Source organism: Sinocyclocheilus grahami, unplaced genomic scaffold (assembly GCF_001515645.1).
Source record: "Sinocyclocheilus grahami isolate Dianchi unplaced genomic scaffold, SAMN03320097.WGS_v1.1 scaffold609.1, whole genome shotgun sequence".
In the NCBI taxonomy this organism is placed as follows: domain Eukaryota; kingdom Metazoa; phylum Chordata; class Actinopteri; order Cypriniformes; family Cyprinidae; genus Sinocyclocheilus; species Sinocyclocheilus grahami.
This window is the reverse complement of record NW_015505788.1, coordinates 325,300-344,255: the sequence shown is the minus strand read 5'-3', so window position 1 is coordinate 344,255 and position 18,956 is coordinate 325,300. Positions and strand designations below refer to the sequence as shown.

The 18,956-nt window shown below is 35.0% G+C and overlaps 1 protein-coding gene across 1 annotated transcript in view; it reads left to right on the top strand.

Annotated features, from left to right (window-relative positions):
* LOC107557586 (multivesicular body subunit 12B-like) overlaps positions 1-18,956 on the top strand; it is a 34,761-nt gene that overhangs the window by 5,875 nt on the left and 9,930 nt on the right. The window contains exons 3-9 of the mRNA XM_016241060.1: positions 5,577-5,684; positions 7,911-8,007; positions 10,296-10,425; positions 11,035-11,172; positions 14,390-14,481; positions 16,381-16,436; positions 17,593-17,652. Of these exons, the coding sequence (XP_016096546.1) occupies positions 5,577-5,684; positions 7,911-8,007; positions 10,296-10,425; positions 11,035-11,172; positions 14,390-14,481; positions 16,381-16,436; positions 17,593-17,652 (681 nt within the window). The remainder of the gene's footprint in view (positions 1-5,576; positions 5,685-7,910; positions 8,008-10,295; positions 10,426-11,034; positions 11,173-14,389; positions 14,482-16,380; positions 16,437-17,592; positions 17,653-18,956) is intronic.

The following is an 18,956-nucleotide window of genomic DNA, read 5'->3' as shown; positions in this document are numbered from 1 at the left end:
ATAACGGCACTTACGTCTGTCTTACAAATGTACTGCAAATGCTCTAAAGAACTCTGAAGGCGAACATAAATGAGATGTACAGGTCTGCTTGCAGCGCATCAGTCACGCTCATCAGGAAAGTGAGTGAAACACACACACAAACACATATTTTTATCAAATAATACATCATTAATAGCGGTTCACTTCTGCGATTTGGTACGATTACGTTCACATCAGCAGCGAACCATACCGGAGTTCACTTGAACCGTACCCCAGACCACCCTTTTTTAAGTGGACTCGGGTACGGTTCGTGGGTTCGGAAGACCGCGTTCACATCATCCAAACGAACCGAACTCTGACATCAATCGAACCCGGGTGCGCACCAAAAGTGCTAGTGTGAAAGCACCCTTAGTTAAACCAGGGCTGCGTTTTCCAAAAGCATCGTAAGCTTAAGTTGATCGTAGCTCCATTGGTTTCAATGGGTGTACGATGTACTTAAGCTTACAATGCTTTTGGGAAACGCAGGCCAGATCGTTGCTTCTCTAATTTTACATGCAAGTATAGTCGAAATCACAGCACAGCTATTGTCTTTATCTTATGTGTATTTGATTTCATCAGACGACGGTTCGTCAGGATTTTTGTGCAGATTAACATCTTGTAAGGGAGAGCTGGTTATGTAGTCTTAATGGGTTGCGTTTCAGTCTCTATTTCATATTAATTCAGTTGTCTGACAACAGAAATATTCAAATATAACAATGAAAACAGTTTTATTGAGAATTTGGCTGCATCAAAATACAGTATGTGGGCACAGAGAGGCAAACAAATGCAATAATAAATAATAAATGTACATTTTGCATGTTCAGAAGTGAGCTGCCCTGTCCTGCAAATAATGTAAACAGGCTTGTGTAAGTAAATTGCTCAGTGCAAAGAAAGAGAAGTAGGTAAAGGGAACCTGGTATTTCTATGTTCTTTTTTTCATGTGTCTAATAGACATGAAAGACATGAAAAAACATCTATGACCTATGAAACATGTCTAGTCTTCTCGAGTTTTAAAAACTTGAAAAGTATTAATTCAAGGTACATTTAGAACAGATAAAAATGTGCGATTAAGTTGCTATTAATCACGAGTTAACTCATGACAATCATGTGATTAATCGCGACTAAATATTTTAATCGATTGACTATTAGGGTTGGGCGATGTCTACCAAATTGGCATCGGACGATGTCTACAGTGAAACATCGTGATGGACGATGACATCGGGGGGTGGGGTTAGGGGTGTGCCCAAAGCGTGAAACAAATAACGTGTTATGCGGCGCCACTAAAAGGTTAGCCGCTTGCTAGCGATAGCCTGTTGCATTACAGTACATGAAAGTTCACTTACCACATACACAGAGTAAGGAGAAATGTCTGATAGGACGATGGCGAATGATTTGCAGATCCTGAGCACCAATGACAAACATCTAATCTTGTCAAATGTGGGATGTCAGCTTAACATCGTGATGTCTGTCAGCCGTCGGCAATGGACGATGGCAGCGTCTATCAGCCCAAACCTAATATACACACACACACACACACACAAAATTTAACAACAGCAAATGAGATGGACACACACATGCTGATGTTGAATAATCCTTTTTGTACACAGTTTTTTTCTCAGAACACACAAAATTAGTTTGTAACACAATGTTTATTAAATTACAAGGCTGTTTGTGGATTGACACAAGGCAAGCTAGCGCTGTGGTTAATTCAGGCAAGCAGTGCAATTGTGCAATGTTCTAATAATGGTAAAAAACCTGCTAAATAACCAGGATCAGTGTACCACCACCCTAAAATGCTGACTACATAGGCAGCTCGGTAGGTTTTCAAACACTGTCATTCCATCAATGTGCAAAACAGCTATTTCTATGTCATATTTGCCACTAAAAGGTTAGCCACTTGCTAGCGATAGCCTGTTGCATTACAGTACATGAAAGTTCACTTACCACATACACAGAGTAAGGAGAAATGTCTGATAGGACGATGGCGAATGATTTGCAGATCCTGAGCACCAATGACAAACATCTAATCTTGTCAAATGTGGGATGTCAGCTTAACATCGTGATGTCTGTCAGCCGTCGGCAATGGACGATGGCAGCGTCTATCAGCCCAAACCTAATATACACACACACACACACACACAAAATTTAACAACAGCAAATGAGATGGACACACACATGCTGATGTTGAATAATCCTTTTTGTACACAGTTTTTTTCTCAGAACACACAAAATTAGTTTGTAACACAATGTTTATTAAATTACAAGGCTGTTTGTGGATTGACACAAGGCAAGCTAGCGCTGTGGTTAATTCAGGCAAGCAGTGCAATTGTGCAATGTTCTAATAATGGTAAAAAACCTGCTAAATAACCAGGATCAGTGTACCACCACCCTAAAATGCTGACTACATAGGCAGCTCGGTAGGTTTTCAAACACTGTCATTCCATCAATGTGCAAAACAGCTATTTCTATGTCATATTTCAGTCTTATGTGGCACTTGGTCTACACTGATGGGTAAAATAGATTTATTTGAGTGCTGTAACATGGCAGGCCTTGTGGAATTGTTGATATGTAATAGAAGAACGATGTTGGATGTATTCCACTGGGGTTTTAGAGTTGGTATCAACAAAGAGGCCTGTAGATCTGCTCACAAACCATGTTGATCTCAGTTGCAGAAAACCCCTGATCACGGTGGCCTCAGTTCAAAGGCGTTCAGAGGAGAAACACGATCTGTATGTGGTGCACTTGTTTTCCCAGCACCTGACTTTTAAATGCGCACAGCTTTGCAGGCGAGATCTGCGTAATCATTCCACCAGAAATGTGAAGGGGACCAGGAAGACGTCTTTAAGAAAGTGTTTGCGTACAGTATCAATGTTGAGCTCTATTGTAATATCTGCTTTATTTTGTAAGATCTCCCAGAGACTGTTTTCCCGAAACCTTTTGGAAAAACGCCACAGCATAGTTTTGTGATTAATGATGCACCTCATTAATAGCCCTACATGAACGTCACTTCACACCCTAGAAAGTACACTTCTGATCACAGGCCTAGCTGCTGACTTTTTGTGCCGTTAAACCATTTTTGCACCATTGCATTTGCATGTTTTTTGGTAGGAACTCACGCCTGATCTGGATGTACTCTGGCAACAGAAAAGGCAGCGGGGTTGTTGTTTCCTTTGGCCGTCACAGTCGTTGTCGTCACTCCAGTGCAGAGCTTAACAATGCTTCCTGTGTGGATTGCGAGAGTGTGTGAAAGCGGGGTCTGTTGATAACACCCATTCCACCCCCAAAACGTCTTCTCAAATCACAGAAACACTGCAGTCTACACGCAAAGCATCAGAGGGAGAGAGTAATCTGTTGTTTCCAGCACTAACAGTGAGCTTCTTGTGTCTTTCTGTCTGTTCAGTATCAAACTACAGAAGTCCGAGGTTTGACCCTTGGACAACCCCTAACGTCCGAGCTCTTCACTGACTTTATTGACTCATCACTTTTATCAGATATCTTTCCAAATTGTCTTTTAATTGATTAAAATTAATGTTGGTTTGTCTGTACAGTGAAAATAGGCAAAAAAAAGGCAAAAAAACAATGAATGCCTTCAAAAATAGGCAAAAAATAATCATCCAATTGAGTTATACATTGGTACAAATATTATGAATGTTATGAGGGTTCTAGGCCTGTGGATCACTAATTATTATTTTAGTAATTTAATGGTGCTTTTAAAGTCAAGTATAACAACAATAATAATAAAACATAATGTTGTTATAATTATAATTAAATATAATAATTTATTATTATTATACTTTGAAAACACAATTAATTAGCAAATTTGAATAAAAAATAGAATAACAATTTTTTATAAAAATATTTTAGTGATGCACAAGCCTAGAACTATTATTATTATTTATTTTATTTATTATTATTATTATTATTATTATTGCTTAATCTTGAGATTTGGAGTTTAAATAATTTTTATGGTTCGCATGTATGGTTATATCTACAGTGAAGTCTGCTGATACTAAGCAGGTCAATGACAAAGTTTTGGTGCAATTTTACAATTTTATTACAACAGGAAACAGGAAATACAGACCCTTTTAGCAAGCCTTGACTTTACATTTAATCCAGCTCTTACCCGCTGGCCTTGCATTTGTTTCTTCATTCCTTCCTTACTTTTTTTTTTTTTACACTAGTTTTGCATGATACTGTGTGGTCTGACCTGGAAAAAACGAGGGCAGCAAGTAGTATCACAAAGCAGAGTGGGTAATGGCGGAGAGTCTGAAGACAAAGCAGTCTTTTAGAATCTTTTCAGTGGGGTCTATACAGAGTGAAATTGTTTTGCACATTTTGTATTTTTACAATTAGTGTATTTTATAAATTTGTGGATTTTATTTCAATGCTAATTATATCATTTAAATTACAAATAATTTGATCTGCATTAGAATGTGACTGAAAAGTTTGGCATGAATTTGAGAGCATCTCAGTATTTGGATTGTGTCTCTTTTGCTTTAATGACAGCAGTGCTGCAGCTACATGAACAAAACCTGACGATCATGTTCTCCGGCATGATTTGAGATGTTTCAAAGAGCATCTCGAACTTTAACAAAAGCAAGAACTCCTGAGTGAGTTCACATGGTCAGTGTCACAAATGTCCTTACATTTCAGTCACTTAGAAATAGTGCATAATATGAAATTCATTTCTTTAACTTGAAGATTTTTCTAATTCTTTTTCCAATTTTAATTAAAAGAATCCCAAATTTCAAGTCTTAGACATTTGCATCTCTCAAGATTTCTATGTGCATTTTTTAAATGAAATATTACTGACACTAATGGTATGCAACATGGTATTTGGTGTATAAATGAGTGCACCATCATGTCCGGTTCTAAGACTTAATGCTGTGTCATTTCAGACAGCAGTCTTTCCGTAGCACTCCGTGTTCAGTAGTGTTTGTCGAGCAGCTCGTGGGAAGCCAGTTGCTGTGGCACAACTGTTTGTGTGGGCAGCTCAAGCTGTTAATTGAGCAATCATGCGTGTTGACTGCTGTTGAGATGGACATCAGACTGAAAACTGCACTGTACAGCTAGTGTTGTTAACCAGTTCCATGCTTTTTAGAGACATAGCTTTTCAAATAAGCCATTCTAAGAGGTTGCATCTCTTTATATTTGTCAGCATTAAATATTCAGTAACCAACCTCACTAATCAATTAGTTGGTGGTTATACATCTAGGAGAGTCCTAGACAACAATTTAGGAATTAGGAATTTACAAAATAGGAATTTCCCAGAAGCCCTTGAGAAGCTAATAAAAGTCTTTTATAAATGACCAGCCTACTTTAGAATCCTAAATTAGGGACTCATTTTGGACTAAATCAGGTCTGTTTTCTGATGGATTGTTAATGTGAATGAATGTTTTGTGATGAATTGGCTGCCATACTGCATGAATTTATATTTTTTTCTTAGATGTTCTTTACTCAGATAAACCAAAAGAATCAAACAAGTGACCTTTTGCAAATGGAAAAAAAGAAACACTTTTATAATGCATAATCAAATCAGATCTTTGTATTCTTTTTAGGTTGCACAAACCACAGATGGGATGGATGCAGACTTGTGGAAAGACGGTCTGTTCAAATCCAAGGTGACCCGCTATCTGTGCTTCACCAGGGCTTTCTCCAAAGAGAACGTGAGTCATTTCTTCAGCTCTTTATCAGATAATTGAGGAGGTTTCTTTGAAGTACGGTAACATTTTACAAATTTAAATTTCTAATCCTAGATGCTGATTTGTTAATACAGCATTGCTGTGATGGCTTCTAGATGAAGGATGCTTAATAATTTCCTTAATATAAAGCTGTTTCCGCTTGTGTCGTCCCTGCGGTGTTTAGTCTCATTCTTCTTTCTGGGACAAACCTCATGCGGAAAGAATGTTAAAACCGCTTAAATGTATAGTGGTTCAATAGCTGTTGTTTATTGTAAAAGTTTGACAAAAATAAATTAATAAATACAAATCTTCTGGGGGAAAAACACAGGACATCCTGTACTAAATTATGTTTCATGGCAAGTAAAGCCATGTAATACAATTCAGTAGAAACTCAAAAGAAATTATTAAATTATACTTTGCAATAAAAAGAAGAGAAGACTGTGTTGGGATTGATGCATTTATTTTTTGTTAAATTGATGCATTGCACTGCATCCATAATGAACACGTGACCTGTGCTGGCAAAATGAGTCACAATGAGCAAATTTTCAAAAATAAGTTATTTATATGTTCATTAAAACCAAAAGACCTTCAGAATGATGTATGATTTGTTAGAATCGGATGAAAAATGACTGAGCTACACCCGTTTGAAGTCGACAGAGTCAGCAAAGTCAATTTTGAGAAAAATCGAGTTAAAGTTTTCTGAAGATTCCAAAGCAAAATCCCAGAGCAACGTTGCATCTTTTCCTCCAGTTCTTTTCTTAATAATAATGACTATATTAATAATCACAATATAGCTATTTTTTATTTTATCTTTGTTATTATAAGAACAGATGCAAAAAAAAACAGTAGAACAAATATAAGATATAACAAATAATGCATTAACTTTTTCATTTTACATATAAACAAAAACATTCAAGTAAGAAAAACAAATAATCAAAATGTAAAAGTCCCTTTAGTGTGTTAATTACAAATATATTGATTATTAAAACTACAAAAGCAGTTCAATCAAGAGCAGCAAGTGATTCCCTCTTTTCTTAAGACCTACTGTAATGCACGGATCTAATACAATGTTACACATCAAAAGACCTTCAGAATGATGTATGATTTGTTAGAATCGGATGAAAAATGACTGAGCTACACCCGTTTGAAGTCGACAGAGTCAGCAAAGTCAATTTTGAGAAAAATCGAGTTAAAGTTTTCTGAAGATTCCAAAGCAAAATCCCAGAGCAACGTTGCATCTTTTCCTCCAGTTCTTTTCTTAATAATAATGACTATATTAATAATCACAATATAGCTATTTGTTTATTTTATCTTTTGTTATTATAAGAACAGATGCAAAAAAAACAGTAGAACAAATATAAGATATAACAAATAATGCATTAACTTTTTCATTTTACATATAAACAAAAACATTCAAGTAAGAAAAACAAATAATCAAAATGTAAAAGTCCCTTTAGTGTGTTAATTACAAATACATTGATTATTAAAACTACAAAAGCAGTTCAATCAAGAGCAGCAAGTGATTCCCTCTTTTCTTAAGACCTACTGTAATGCACGGATCTAATACAATGTTACACATCAGATGTTTTTCCCCAACAGTTTTGTTTGCGTGAATACTTAAATACTGTAATTCTGCATATATGTGTATATTTATCGGCATCGCGCTGTCGGAAGCGCCTTTATGCGCACGCTTCGGATGACAGTCAGCGTGAGAAGCGAGTGGAGAAAAAAGGTACTCCTCTCAGAAAACGTACAAATAAAGGTAATTAAACATCTAAAATTATTATTTGGAGCATTGGGATCGCTAGACGACTCATTTTGCCAGCACGGGTCACATATAACTGTCAGTGTTTGACATCAACACATATTTAGTGGCTTGAACTGCCCAAACAAATGACAGTATAATAATAATAATAATAATAATTAGTTATTAGTTTATGCAGTTCTACATCAGTATAAAATATGCTGTTTTGAAAGTAACAAACAGCCTGTTTTATTGTAAGAGTTAGACAGGGTGGAAATTGGTTGTGTAAAATCTAAATGACTTCTGGTTTTGGTACAAGAAACCATGACTAACATTGTTTTGATTATTATTGTTATTATGCATATAGTTATAATGTTAAATCCCAGACAAAGCATGCAAACAAGGGCACTGGTAGAGATGTTGTCTGTTCACATTCTCCCATATGTGCTTCCTGTATCTCTCCACAGAGTCATTTAGGAAATGTGCTTGTAGACATGATGCTCATCGACATCAAGGACACGCTGCCTGTGGGATTCATTCCCATTCAGGAAACTGTGGACACACGTAAGCACCACATGAATCTCCTCTCGTTCATTTACAGCTGCATTCTCCAGCTATTTCAGTTAAATCACAGCTGATGTATTCTTCTTTCTGGGACAAACCTCATGCGGAAAGAATGTTAAAACCGCTTAAATGTATAGTGGTTCAATAGCTGTTGTTTATTGTAAAAGTTTGACAAAAATAAATTAATAAATACAAATCTTCTGGGGGAAAAACACAGGACATCCTGTACTAAATTATGTTTCATGGCAAGTAAAGCCATGTAATACAATTCAGTAGAAACTCAAAAGAAATTATTAAATTATACTTTGCAATAAAAAGAAGAGAAGACTGTGTTGGGATTGATGCATTTATTTTTTGTTAAATTGATGCATTGCACTGCATCCATAATGAACACGTGACCTGTGCTGGCAAAATGAGTCACAATGAGCAAATTTTCAAAAATAAGTTATTTATATGTTCATTAAAACCAAAAGACCTTCAGAATGATGTATGATTTGTTAGAATCGGATGAAAAATGACTGAGCTACACCCGTTTGAAGTCGACAGAGTCAGCAAAGTCAATTTTGAGAAAAATCGAGTTAAAGTTTTCTGAAGATTCCAAAGCAAAATCCCAGAGCAACGTTGCATCTTTTCCTCCAGTTCTTTTCTTAATAATAATGACTATATTAATAATCACAATATAGCTATTTGTTTATTTTATCTTTTGTTATTATAAGAACAGATGCAAAAAAAACAGTAGAACAAATATAAGATATAACAAATAATGCATTAACTTTTTCATTTTACATATAAACAAAAACATTCAAGTAAGAAAAACAAATAATCAAAATGTAAAAGTCCCTTTAGTGTGTTAATTACAAATACATTGATTATTAAAACTACAAAAGCAGTTCAATCAAGAGCAGCAAGTGATTCCCTCTTTTCTTAAGACCTACTGTAATGCACGGATCTAATACAATGTTACACATCAGATGTTTTTCCCCAACAGTTTTGTTTGCGTGAATACTTAAATACTGTAATTCTGCATATATGTGTATATTTATCGGCATCGCGCTGTCGGAAGCGCCTTTATGCGCACGCTTCGGATGACAGTCAGCGTGAGAAGCGAGTGGAGAAAAAAGGTACTCCTCTCAGAAAACGTACAAATAAAGGTAATTAAACATCTAAAATTATTATTTGGAGCATTGGGATCGCTAGACGACTCATTTTGCCAGCACGGGTCACATATAACTGTCAGTGTTTGACATCAACACATATTTAGTGGCTTGAACTGCCCAAACAAATGACAGTATAATAATAATAATAATAATAATTAGTTATTAGTTTATGCAGTTCTACATCAGTATAAAATATGCTGTTTTGAAAGTAACAAACAGCCTGTTTTATTGTAAGAGTTAGACAGGGTGGAAATTGGTTGTGTAAAATCTAAATGACTTCTGGTTTTGGTACAAGAAACCATGACTAACATTGTTTTGATTATTATTGTTATTATGCATATAGTTATAATGTTAAATCCCAGACAAAGCATGCAAACAAGGGCACTGGTAGAGATGTTGTCTGTTCACATTCTCCCATATGTGCTTCCTGTATCTCTCCACAGAGTCGTGTAAAATCTAAATGACTTCTGGTTTTGGTACAAGAAACCATGACTAACATTGTTTTGATTATTATTGTTATTATGCATATAGTTATAATGTTAAATCCCAGACAAAGCATGCAAACAAGGGCACTGGTAGAGATGTTGTCTGTTCACATTCTCCCATATGTGCTTCCTGTATCTCTCCACAGAGTCATTTAGGAAATGTGCTTGTAGACATGATGCTCATCGACATCAAGGACACGCTGCCTGTGGGATTCATTCCCATTCAGGAAACTGTGGACACACGTAAGCACCACATGAATCTCCTCTCGTTCATTTACAGCTGCATTCTCCAGCTATTTCAGTTAAATCACAGCTGATGTATCTTTAAAACCATGATTTTCTTAGTTTTTCCATACATGATATGCATTGTTACAGTTCAGATCTACCAGTGACATTCCAGATCAGAGTAAAAAGGAGTTTGTTTTCCACTAATGTATATGCTTTTAGACATGCAGCCTGATATGTGATGTTTTAAAAGCTTGTGGATTTGGTTTCTATCTCATGTTAAATAATTAATCGATTGTGTGAAATGATTCTCTTTGAAATCCAGCGCTGACCTCGTTCTGTCTCTTTGCTCTTTCTATTGTGAACTCCGTCTCCCTTTCGCTTTCTTCAACATGTCCCGTTCCTCTCTTTCTCTCTCCAGAGGAGCCGGCCTTCAGGAAGAGGAGGTTATGTATCAAATTTATCCCGAGAGACTCGACTGAAGCTGCCATCTGTGATATCCGCATCTTAGGACGCTCTAAACAGGCACCGCCACAGTATACATTCATAGGGTCAGTTAGTCTCTATACACAAGAACTTGTTACCTAGACTGTCTTACCAATATGTGTTAATATTAAGTGAGAAAATTAATAGTATTGTGCAGGTGAAATATTGGTTATATTTGGGATGATTTTTTTTATTGACAATATAAAATTAAACAACATTAGGAACATCAGTGTTACCTAACAGCTTTATATTTGGTCAGTGAAGTTTTCGAAGGAAGTCCCCATGGCGTTTTGCATGAATTGAAATGTTTTAAAGTGTTTTTAGACAAATATTGCTGTTATATTTATTATATTTAACAATTTTTATAATTAACTTTTAATAATTCATGCTTTTACTTCTGGCATTAAACATTTCTAATCTAACTTTGGAAGAAAAAAAAATGTCTTGGCATTTAGAAATCATAATGTTTTAAAACATGCAGATATCCTGAAATGATTCCTGGAAGAAAAAAACCCACTTTCAGAGCAGTATTCCACATCTTTAATATATTGTCATGAGGCTGAAATCTATTTGTTTTGATGCGTCTTTCTCAACCTGCGGTATCTGAATCCCTGGCTGTACAAAGCGCTTGCTGTCTTTATTGATATTATATTATTTATATTATTTCCTCCCAGAGAGCTGAACAATATGGGGATCTGGTACCGTATGGGAAAGGTGCCACGGACCCAGGACTCTTCACCTGTACAGAACAACACCACCAATAACATCCAGACCGTCACCAACAACTCCACTCCAGCGCCAGTCTTGCCCAAGTACGTGTTTGTGAAGTCTCAAAATCTGAGGAAGTGTGACCTGCATTCGTTGCGACAGCTGCAGAATTGAAAGAGCGAGTGAGGCAAACCGAGAGAAGGAAGAGAAACGTGAAAGGGAAAAACACTTTGTTAATAAGCAGGTCCAGCATAGCATTCCTTATATTCTGGAATAAATTAGTTGTGGTCGGTCAGGAATTCCCATATAGTTCACAGCAGAGCTTGTCGTCATACTTACAGGCAAAAGATTAAATTTAGTGCAAGAAACCTAGACTAACAGAAGTTAACTTCTCGTTCCCCTATTGGACATTAAAAAGTTTGGGGTCGGTAAGATTTTTTTTTTCTTTGAAAGATATTAATACTTTTATTCTGTAAGGATGCATTAAGTTGATCAAAAGTGACAAAATATTTCTATTTCAAATAAATGCTGTTCTTTAACTTTCTATTTAGCAAAGAATCCTGAAACATGCAGAAATTATGGTTTCAACAAAAATATGAAGCAGCACAACTGTTTTCAGCATTGATAATAATCAGAAAAGTTTATTGAGCAGCAAATCAGCATATTAGAATGATTTCTGAAGGATCATGTGACACTGAAGACTGGAGGAATGATGCTGAAAATTCTGAAAAATGCTTTTTGATCACCGCAATAAATTACATTTTAAAATATATTTACACACAAAAAATCATTTTAATAATTTACTGTATTTCTGATCAAATAAATACATCCTTGGTGAACAGAAGAGACTTCTTTCAAAAACATTTTAAAAAGTCTTACAGACCACAACCTTTTGAACAGGAAATATTTTAATGCTATTTGTAAAACCACTTTCATTCCAGCCAGCTATCTTTACCACATCACTAAGGGAGAATATCAGCAGCCCAAGACGACCAAATTTGATTCATATACAATTTTGTTTCTCATGAAGTGTGGAGTTTCCCTTGCAGCTGCCAGCAGAACACATACAGTGCATAATGAAAACATCAACTGGGTAGTGCATATCTCATGTGTGCAGTGACTTAGTCATGTTTTGAGTGTGTTTAATGGTGGGTGTTTCCCATAAGGCTGACAGCATTCTCCTGTTAATGAGTGGATCTGTAGTAAATGCACAGCTTCATCTCAGTGTGTGCTAGCAGCAGCTGCTTATGTGTAATCACAATAAAATGCCAGTTTCTAATGCATAATGTTTGTGAGGATATGCAAAACTAAATTTCCAAGTAGTTAGTTCAAGTTAGTTCCCTGAGTTAGTGGTTCATTTAAGGCCTGTACCTCAGGTTGAACCAACCCTGATCAGACACGTTTCTTAGCGGGTGTTTACATAAAATATGTTCTTGCCATTGTTGGTATTGTTAACTAAAACTATTAAAAATAATTTGTATATTTCTGTCTAATCAGTATATTCAATTTTTTCTATTTAAAAAAAACTGTTTTGTTTATTGAAATAAGATCAAATTTAAGTGTAAGATAAAAACTTGAACCAAAAAAAAAGAAGATAATTTTTGACTTTGCAATTAACTGAAATATAATAAGTTGAATTACTAAAATTACAAACTGAAATAAACTATAAAAGCTGAAACTTGCTGAAACAAAAAAAAAAAAAATCTAAATCAAAATTAAAGCTTATTCAAAATATTAATGAAAAATATATAAATAATACAAAAAGAAAACCCTGGTTCTTGCGTTCAAGAATAGCTATATGGAACGCAATGTTTTTTTGTTTTGTTTTTTTAATCCGTGGTATTTTTACCTTGTCATGCCATTGTAAAATCACAACAGTCGTGGCAGGATGTGCACAATGATCAAAGACATTTTTCTAAACAGTTTTTACTAGAGCCCGACTGATATATCGTTTTGCCGATATTATCGGCCGATATATTATTTTGCCGATATTATCAGCCTGTCGCCGATATATCGGTATCGACAATTTTTTACAGAACATATTGCGCAGATAAAATGCTTGAAATGGTGTAATTACTTGGTTTGTCCAACAGACAAACTCCATTGTTTGCTACTGGCGACCTGGATGAAACGCTTTAAAGCTTAGTCTATGGAAAACCATTGAAACTTTGAACGGCCATATCTCCATAACGGCGTGGCGAATCCGCACCAAATTCAGGGGATCCCTTCAGCTCGAGGAACCCTCTCGAACGCGAATCGAGTGTACGGCTAGAGGCCCGCTTTCGAATGAGACCACCTCCTCGTTTTCCAGTTCCAAGGGAACGTACACGTTACATTCAAAGGGCATTAAAGTGCGCAAGACATGAATTTATATTGTATTTATTTATAGAGGTATATTATGTCACACTTCACACTTCTCCAGTAAGTTTCGTCTGTGTGTGAAGACTGAAGACAGTAGCGCAAATCCGTGAATGAATGTTCCAAAGTGAAATAAACTTCAACGGAATAAAGTTGAATGGAATTTAATTGAAGTAAAGTTAAATAAGCTTCAACTTTACTGTTCAGTGCACTGATGTCAGACTCATTTTGGATAATACATTTTATTGTTAAATGCCCTGCCTCCATTACATATCTTTGTCATGTAATTAAAAGTGTTGGATCACCACATTTGAGGGATCATTGCAAAAAATGTTTATGTATATATATTCTGTTTATGTATATACTGTATTCTATATATAGTACTGGTCAAATGTTTGGACACACGAATGGGAAAGTGTCCAAACTTTTGACTGGTACTGTACTATAATATACACAAAGAATATCGGCCGATATATCGATACCCTTTTTACTCCCTAATATCGGTATCGGCCCCAAAAAAACCATATCGGTCGGGCTCTAGTTTTTACTTTGCAAGCTGTCTAACAGCTAAATCAAAGCACGCTGTTTGGTGTGCTATTTAAAGAACTGCCGCTAAAAATATCAAAACTATTTTTGACATTCTTTAAAGCAACTGCTAAAAATTAAGTTTGAGAAAAATCTGTGTTTATAGGTTCTAGCATCATCTGGCGAACAGTTTGTTTTATTAGGATGAGTATATATTTATTAGGAGAGTGAGACGGAAATATCACAGTTTGCACGCCTTATTGTGTTATCAGTAAGGTTGTCAGTCAGGTGACAGATTGCCAGTGATGTTTTGTATGATTTGAAAGCAGCTGTGATGACACACAAACCACTGTGATAATAGTGAGGTCTGAGAAGGAAGATATGTTGAATATCTATTTGATTAAGTGGTAATTGTTTTCCATTTGTGTATCTTCACAGGCACATATCCATGACCCTGCCGGCATGTTTCAGAAAAAGCACAACCAGACCAGACTTTGAACACCAGAACTCCAACCTCTATGCCATATCTGGTGCGAGATCCACACAAAACACACCTGACCCAAACTGAACGGCTTCACATCACCCTCAATATCGCATCAACACTTAACAAGTAGAGATGGCTGTAACCTAAGAACACAAATGAGTGACAAAGTAATGTTCTTAGAGCTCCAGTCTAGAATTTGACCTGCTTTTACGAATGAAATGAATCATCAGTTTATTATAAATTAGTAAAAAAATAAATAAGTGTGTTTACTCTGTCAATTTACTCTCTAAGTTTGAATTAGAAAAGTCTATTAAATATTATATATCAGCTACTTAAAAAAAAATAGGTTTAAAAAACTTTTTTTAGAGGAATTAATACCTCTATTCAGCAAAGATGCATTAAATTGATCAAAGTAAGGACAGTGACAGTAAGGATATTTATAATGTTACAGAAATTATGAATTTTAAAATGTAACATTTTTTTCATTTTAAAATTGTTTCTTTTTTAAATTGGTTTCTATTAATCAAAGAATCCTGAAAAATAAAAAAGGTGAGACCTGCCGGCATGTTTCAGAAAAAGCACAACCAGACCAGACTTTGAACACCAGAACTCCAACCTCTATGCCATATCTGGTGCGAGATCCACACAAAACACACCTGACCCAAACTGAACGGCTTCACATCACCCTCAATATCGCATCAACACTTAACAAGTAGAGAGGGCTGTAACCTAAGAACACAAATGAGTGACAAAGTAATGTTCTTAGAGCTCCAGTCTAGAATTTGACCTGCTTTTACGAATGAAATGAATCATCAGTTTATTATAAATTAGTAAAAAAATAAATAAGTGTGTTTACTCTGTCAATTTACTCTCTAAGTTTGAATTAGAAAAATCTATTAAATATTATATATCAGCTACTTAAAAAAAATAGGTTTAAAAAACTTTTTTTAGAGGAATTAATACCTCTATTCAGCAAAGATGCATTAAATTGATCAAAGTAAGGACAGTGACAGTAAGGATATTTATAATGTTACAGAAATTATGAATTTTAAAATGTAATCTTTTTTAAATTGGTTTCTATTAATCAAAGAATCCTGAAAAATAAAAAAGGTGAGAATATGAAGTAGCACAACTGTTTCAGCACCGATAATAATCAGAAATGTTTCTTGAGCATCAAATCAGCATATTATGATTTCTGAAGGATCATGTGACACTGAAGACTGGAGTAATGATGCTGAAAATTCAGCTTTGATCACAGAAATAAATTACATTTTACTATATATTACTATTTTTTAAAAAGTCATTTTAATTTATAATAATGGTTCACAATTTTTACTGTATATTTAATCAAATAAATGCAGCCTTGGTGGTAAGCATATGTGACTTTTTCAAAAACTTTAAAAATTCTCTCCGGCCCCCAAACTACTGAACGGTAGTGTATTATATAATGGATATATTTTGCATCTCTGGAATGCTTGACATGAGAGAGCCCCTCACATTTGAGATGAAGGTCAGTGAGAAAGCGGTCGGTTACCTTTGCGTGTAATAATCCTCTGAAATCTAGAGTAACGGCCAATGCATGCGTGTGGATTCATGACTGCTGTCATTAGGGATATAATAATAAACCCTTCTGGAGGTGGAATCTGTTGAATTGTTCCAGATGGTGTTCAGTGATGAGTCAGAATACCTCTCCTTCTGTTCTGAGCTCTTGTTTCTTACCGCACACTTTTCGTTTGTCACATTCATGGAAAAAATGTCTGTTTAGTTTTATTTAGCAGATGCTTTAATCCAAGGTAACTTACAAATAATTTGAGGTAATTTGTGGTCATTTTACTTCGGAGAAGTCATCAGCCAATGATTTCTTAACATTTTGTGGCTTTCTGAGCAAGGCAAAATATATTATGTCTGGTGAACTCTGGTTAATACTGACTTTTTGACCTTTCAGCTATGGATGGAGTGCCTTTCATGATTTCGGAGAAGTTTGCATGTGCCTCCAGTGATGTGAGTCTGTTTTCAACCAATCATATGTGACCCTGGACCACAAAACCAGTCTTAAGCAAGCAGCAACCTCCCGGTCTCTCTTGTGAAGCCAACACGGAAGTGACCTAAACTGTAATTCATCAACTGGCCGCTAGAGGCTGGCTGCAATAGGGAGTCAGTCCCATAGACCCCCCCATGTTAAAATGCCCAACTTCACAGCAGAAAAAAAACATGATTACAGCCTGGTTCAAAAAATGATTTTAGTCTATATAGCTAATTTTGCCCTTCATGACAACTGTGAGGGGGGTGAATTTTTTTATAACTCATCCGTTTAAATTATATTAAGCCTTAAAGTTCTGCATAATTAAGGGCATGGCCACTTGAGTGACAGGTGGATTGCTGTCGAGCTAGGTGGGCGTGGCTTCAGCAACCTGCTCCCGCCTCTTTGCCCATTTTCGATGATCCGGGAGTGACGCGCGGTGACGCACTGCCAAGATAGTGATGGCCCGCTCCGCCCACTTTGAGCTTCAAAAACGCTCTTCGGAAATCTACGGGTGACGTCACGGACACTACGTCCATGTTTTTATACAGTCTATGGTCTTAAGTGTCAGTTTTTCAAAATTCAGATTTATACATCATATGAAAGCTGAATGAATAAGCTTTTTGTTAGGATAGGACAATATTTGGTCGAGATGCAACTATTTGAATATCTGGAATCTGAGGGTGCAAAAAAATCCAAATATTGAGAAAATCGCTATCCAAAAAAAGTTATCCAAATGAAGTTCTTAGCAATGCATATTACTAATCAAAAATGACGTTTTGATATATTTACGGTAGGAAATTTACAAAATATCTTCATGGAACATGATCTTTACTTAATATCCTAATGATTTTTGGCATAAAAAAATCTATAATTCTGACCCATACAATGTATTTTTGGCTATTGCTACAAATATACCCCAGCGACTTAAGACTGCTTTTGTGCTCCAGGGTCACATATGCTTCATATGAACTCTTGCACAATCTGTAGGCCACAAAGAGTAAACCGTACTGTTAGATGTAGATTTGGCAGTAAAGAGTAATGCATTCTGGGTACTTAAAACTAGCACATGAACTGATCTGGACATTGAGGAGGATGTTGTGGTGGTGTTAGTCTGACCGTGTCGCTCTGTTTCAGTTGCAGCAGGTGGATCTAATGGGCATCAGAATCAAATCACTTGCAGAGATCGAGAAGGAGGTGAGAACATAGTTTCAACTATGACAAGTGGTAGTTTGTTTGCTGCTTTTGTTTCCAAGCAGGTATTTGCGGCCTTATTTAAAATGCAAAAATGTTTTTGCTTTTTGTATAACTTTATAAAAAGGATTACTCTAAATCTGATTGGATAAAGAGATCCGTTACATGCACATCAGTTGAAGTAGTATTCATTTTCCTATTATCCACAGTCAATTATAATTGTTATTATATTAAATATTTCATTATAATTAATGATATCAAGGATAAAGACCTGTTCACACCAAGAACCATATTAACTATAACCATAAGGTTTTTTAAAATAGTTAGCATTATAGTTTTTAGTCTTGGTGTGAAAAGACCTTAATGTACTATTTTTTTGTACTTAATTGTAATTGTAACTTAATTGTACTTTTTTGCTGGAAGAATGGTTTATTGTGGCTATTATCAATCATTTTTTTAAGTTTAATTATTTATTGGACATTGATGTTTAACCTTTAAATGGGCAAAATTTTAAGAGGCAGGGTATTACAATGAATAATGGTTCTTGATTATAATGGATGTTTAAAAGGTTTTTTTACAAACCAGGGTTTATTATAGTTAAAATGTCATAAAATAAATTACTTCTAATAATAAATTACGTGTTACTTGTAATAAAATAAATGTTAACTAAAATAAAATACTTTTATAAAATATATTTTTTTTCAATAAACTTATTTCAAGCTAGTTGCCAATGCAGCATTTCTAATTTTTAGTACTAAAATAGCTAAAACTGATAAATAAATAAAAAAAATTAAAACTATGTAGACATATTTAAAAAAAAATAATACAAATAACAAAATTACCAAAATTTTAACAAATTAAAGTGAAAACAAAAATAATTCAAATGAACAAAAACTATAATAGTATAATGATTGTTTAGTATCGGTAATAAAATATTGCATTTTGCCTAATATATAATTTTATATATTTGCCTAATTTATATTTAATATAATTTGTTTTGAATAAATTATATGTGACCCTGGACCACAAAACCAGTCATAAGGGTCCATTTTTGAGAAATTGATATTTATATATCATCTCAAAGCTGAATAAATAAGCTTGGCCGAGATGCAACTATTTGAAAATCTGTAATCTGAGGGTGCAAAAAAATCTAAATATTGAGAAAATCATCTTTAAAGTTGTCCAAATGAAGTTCTTAGCAATGCATATTACTAAACAAAAATTAAGTTTTTATATATTTACGGTAGGACATTTACAAAATATCTTCATGGAACATGATCTTTACTTAATATCCTAATGATTTTGGG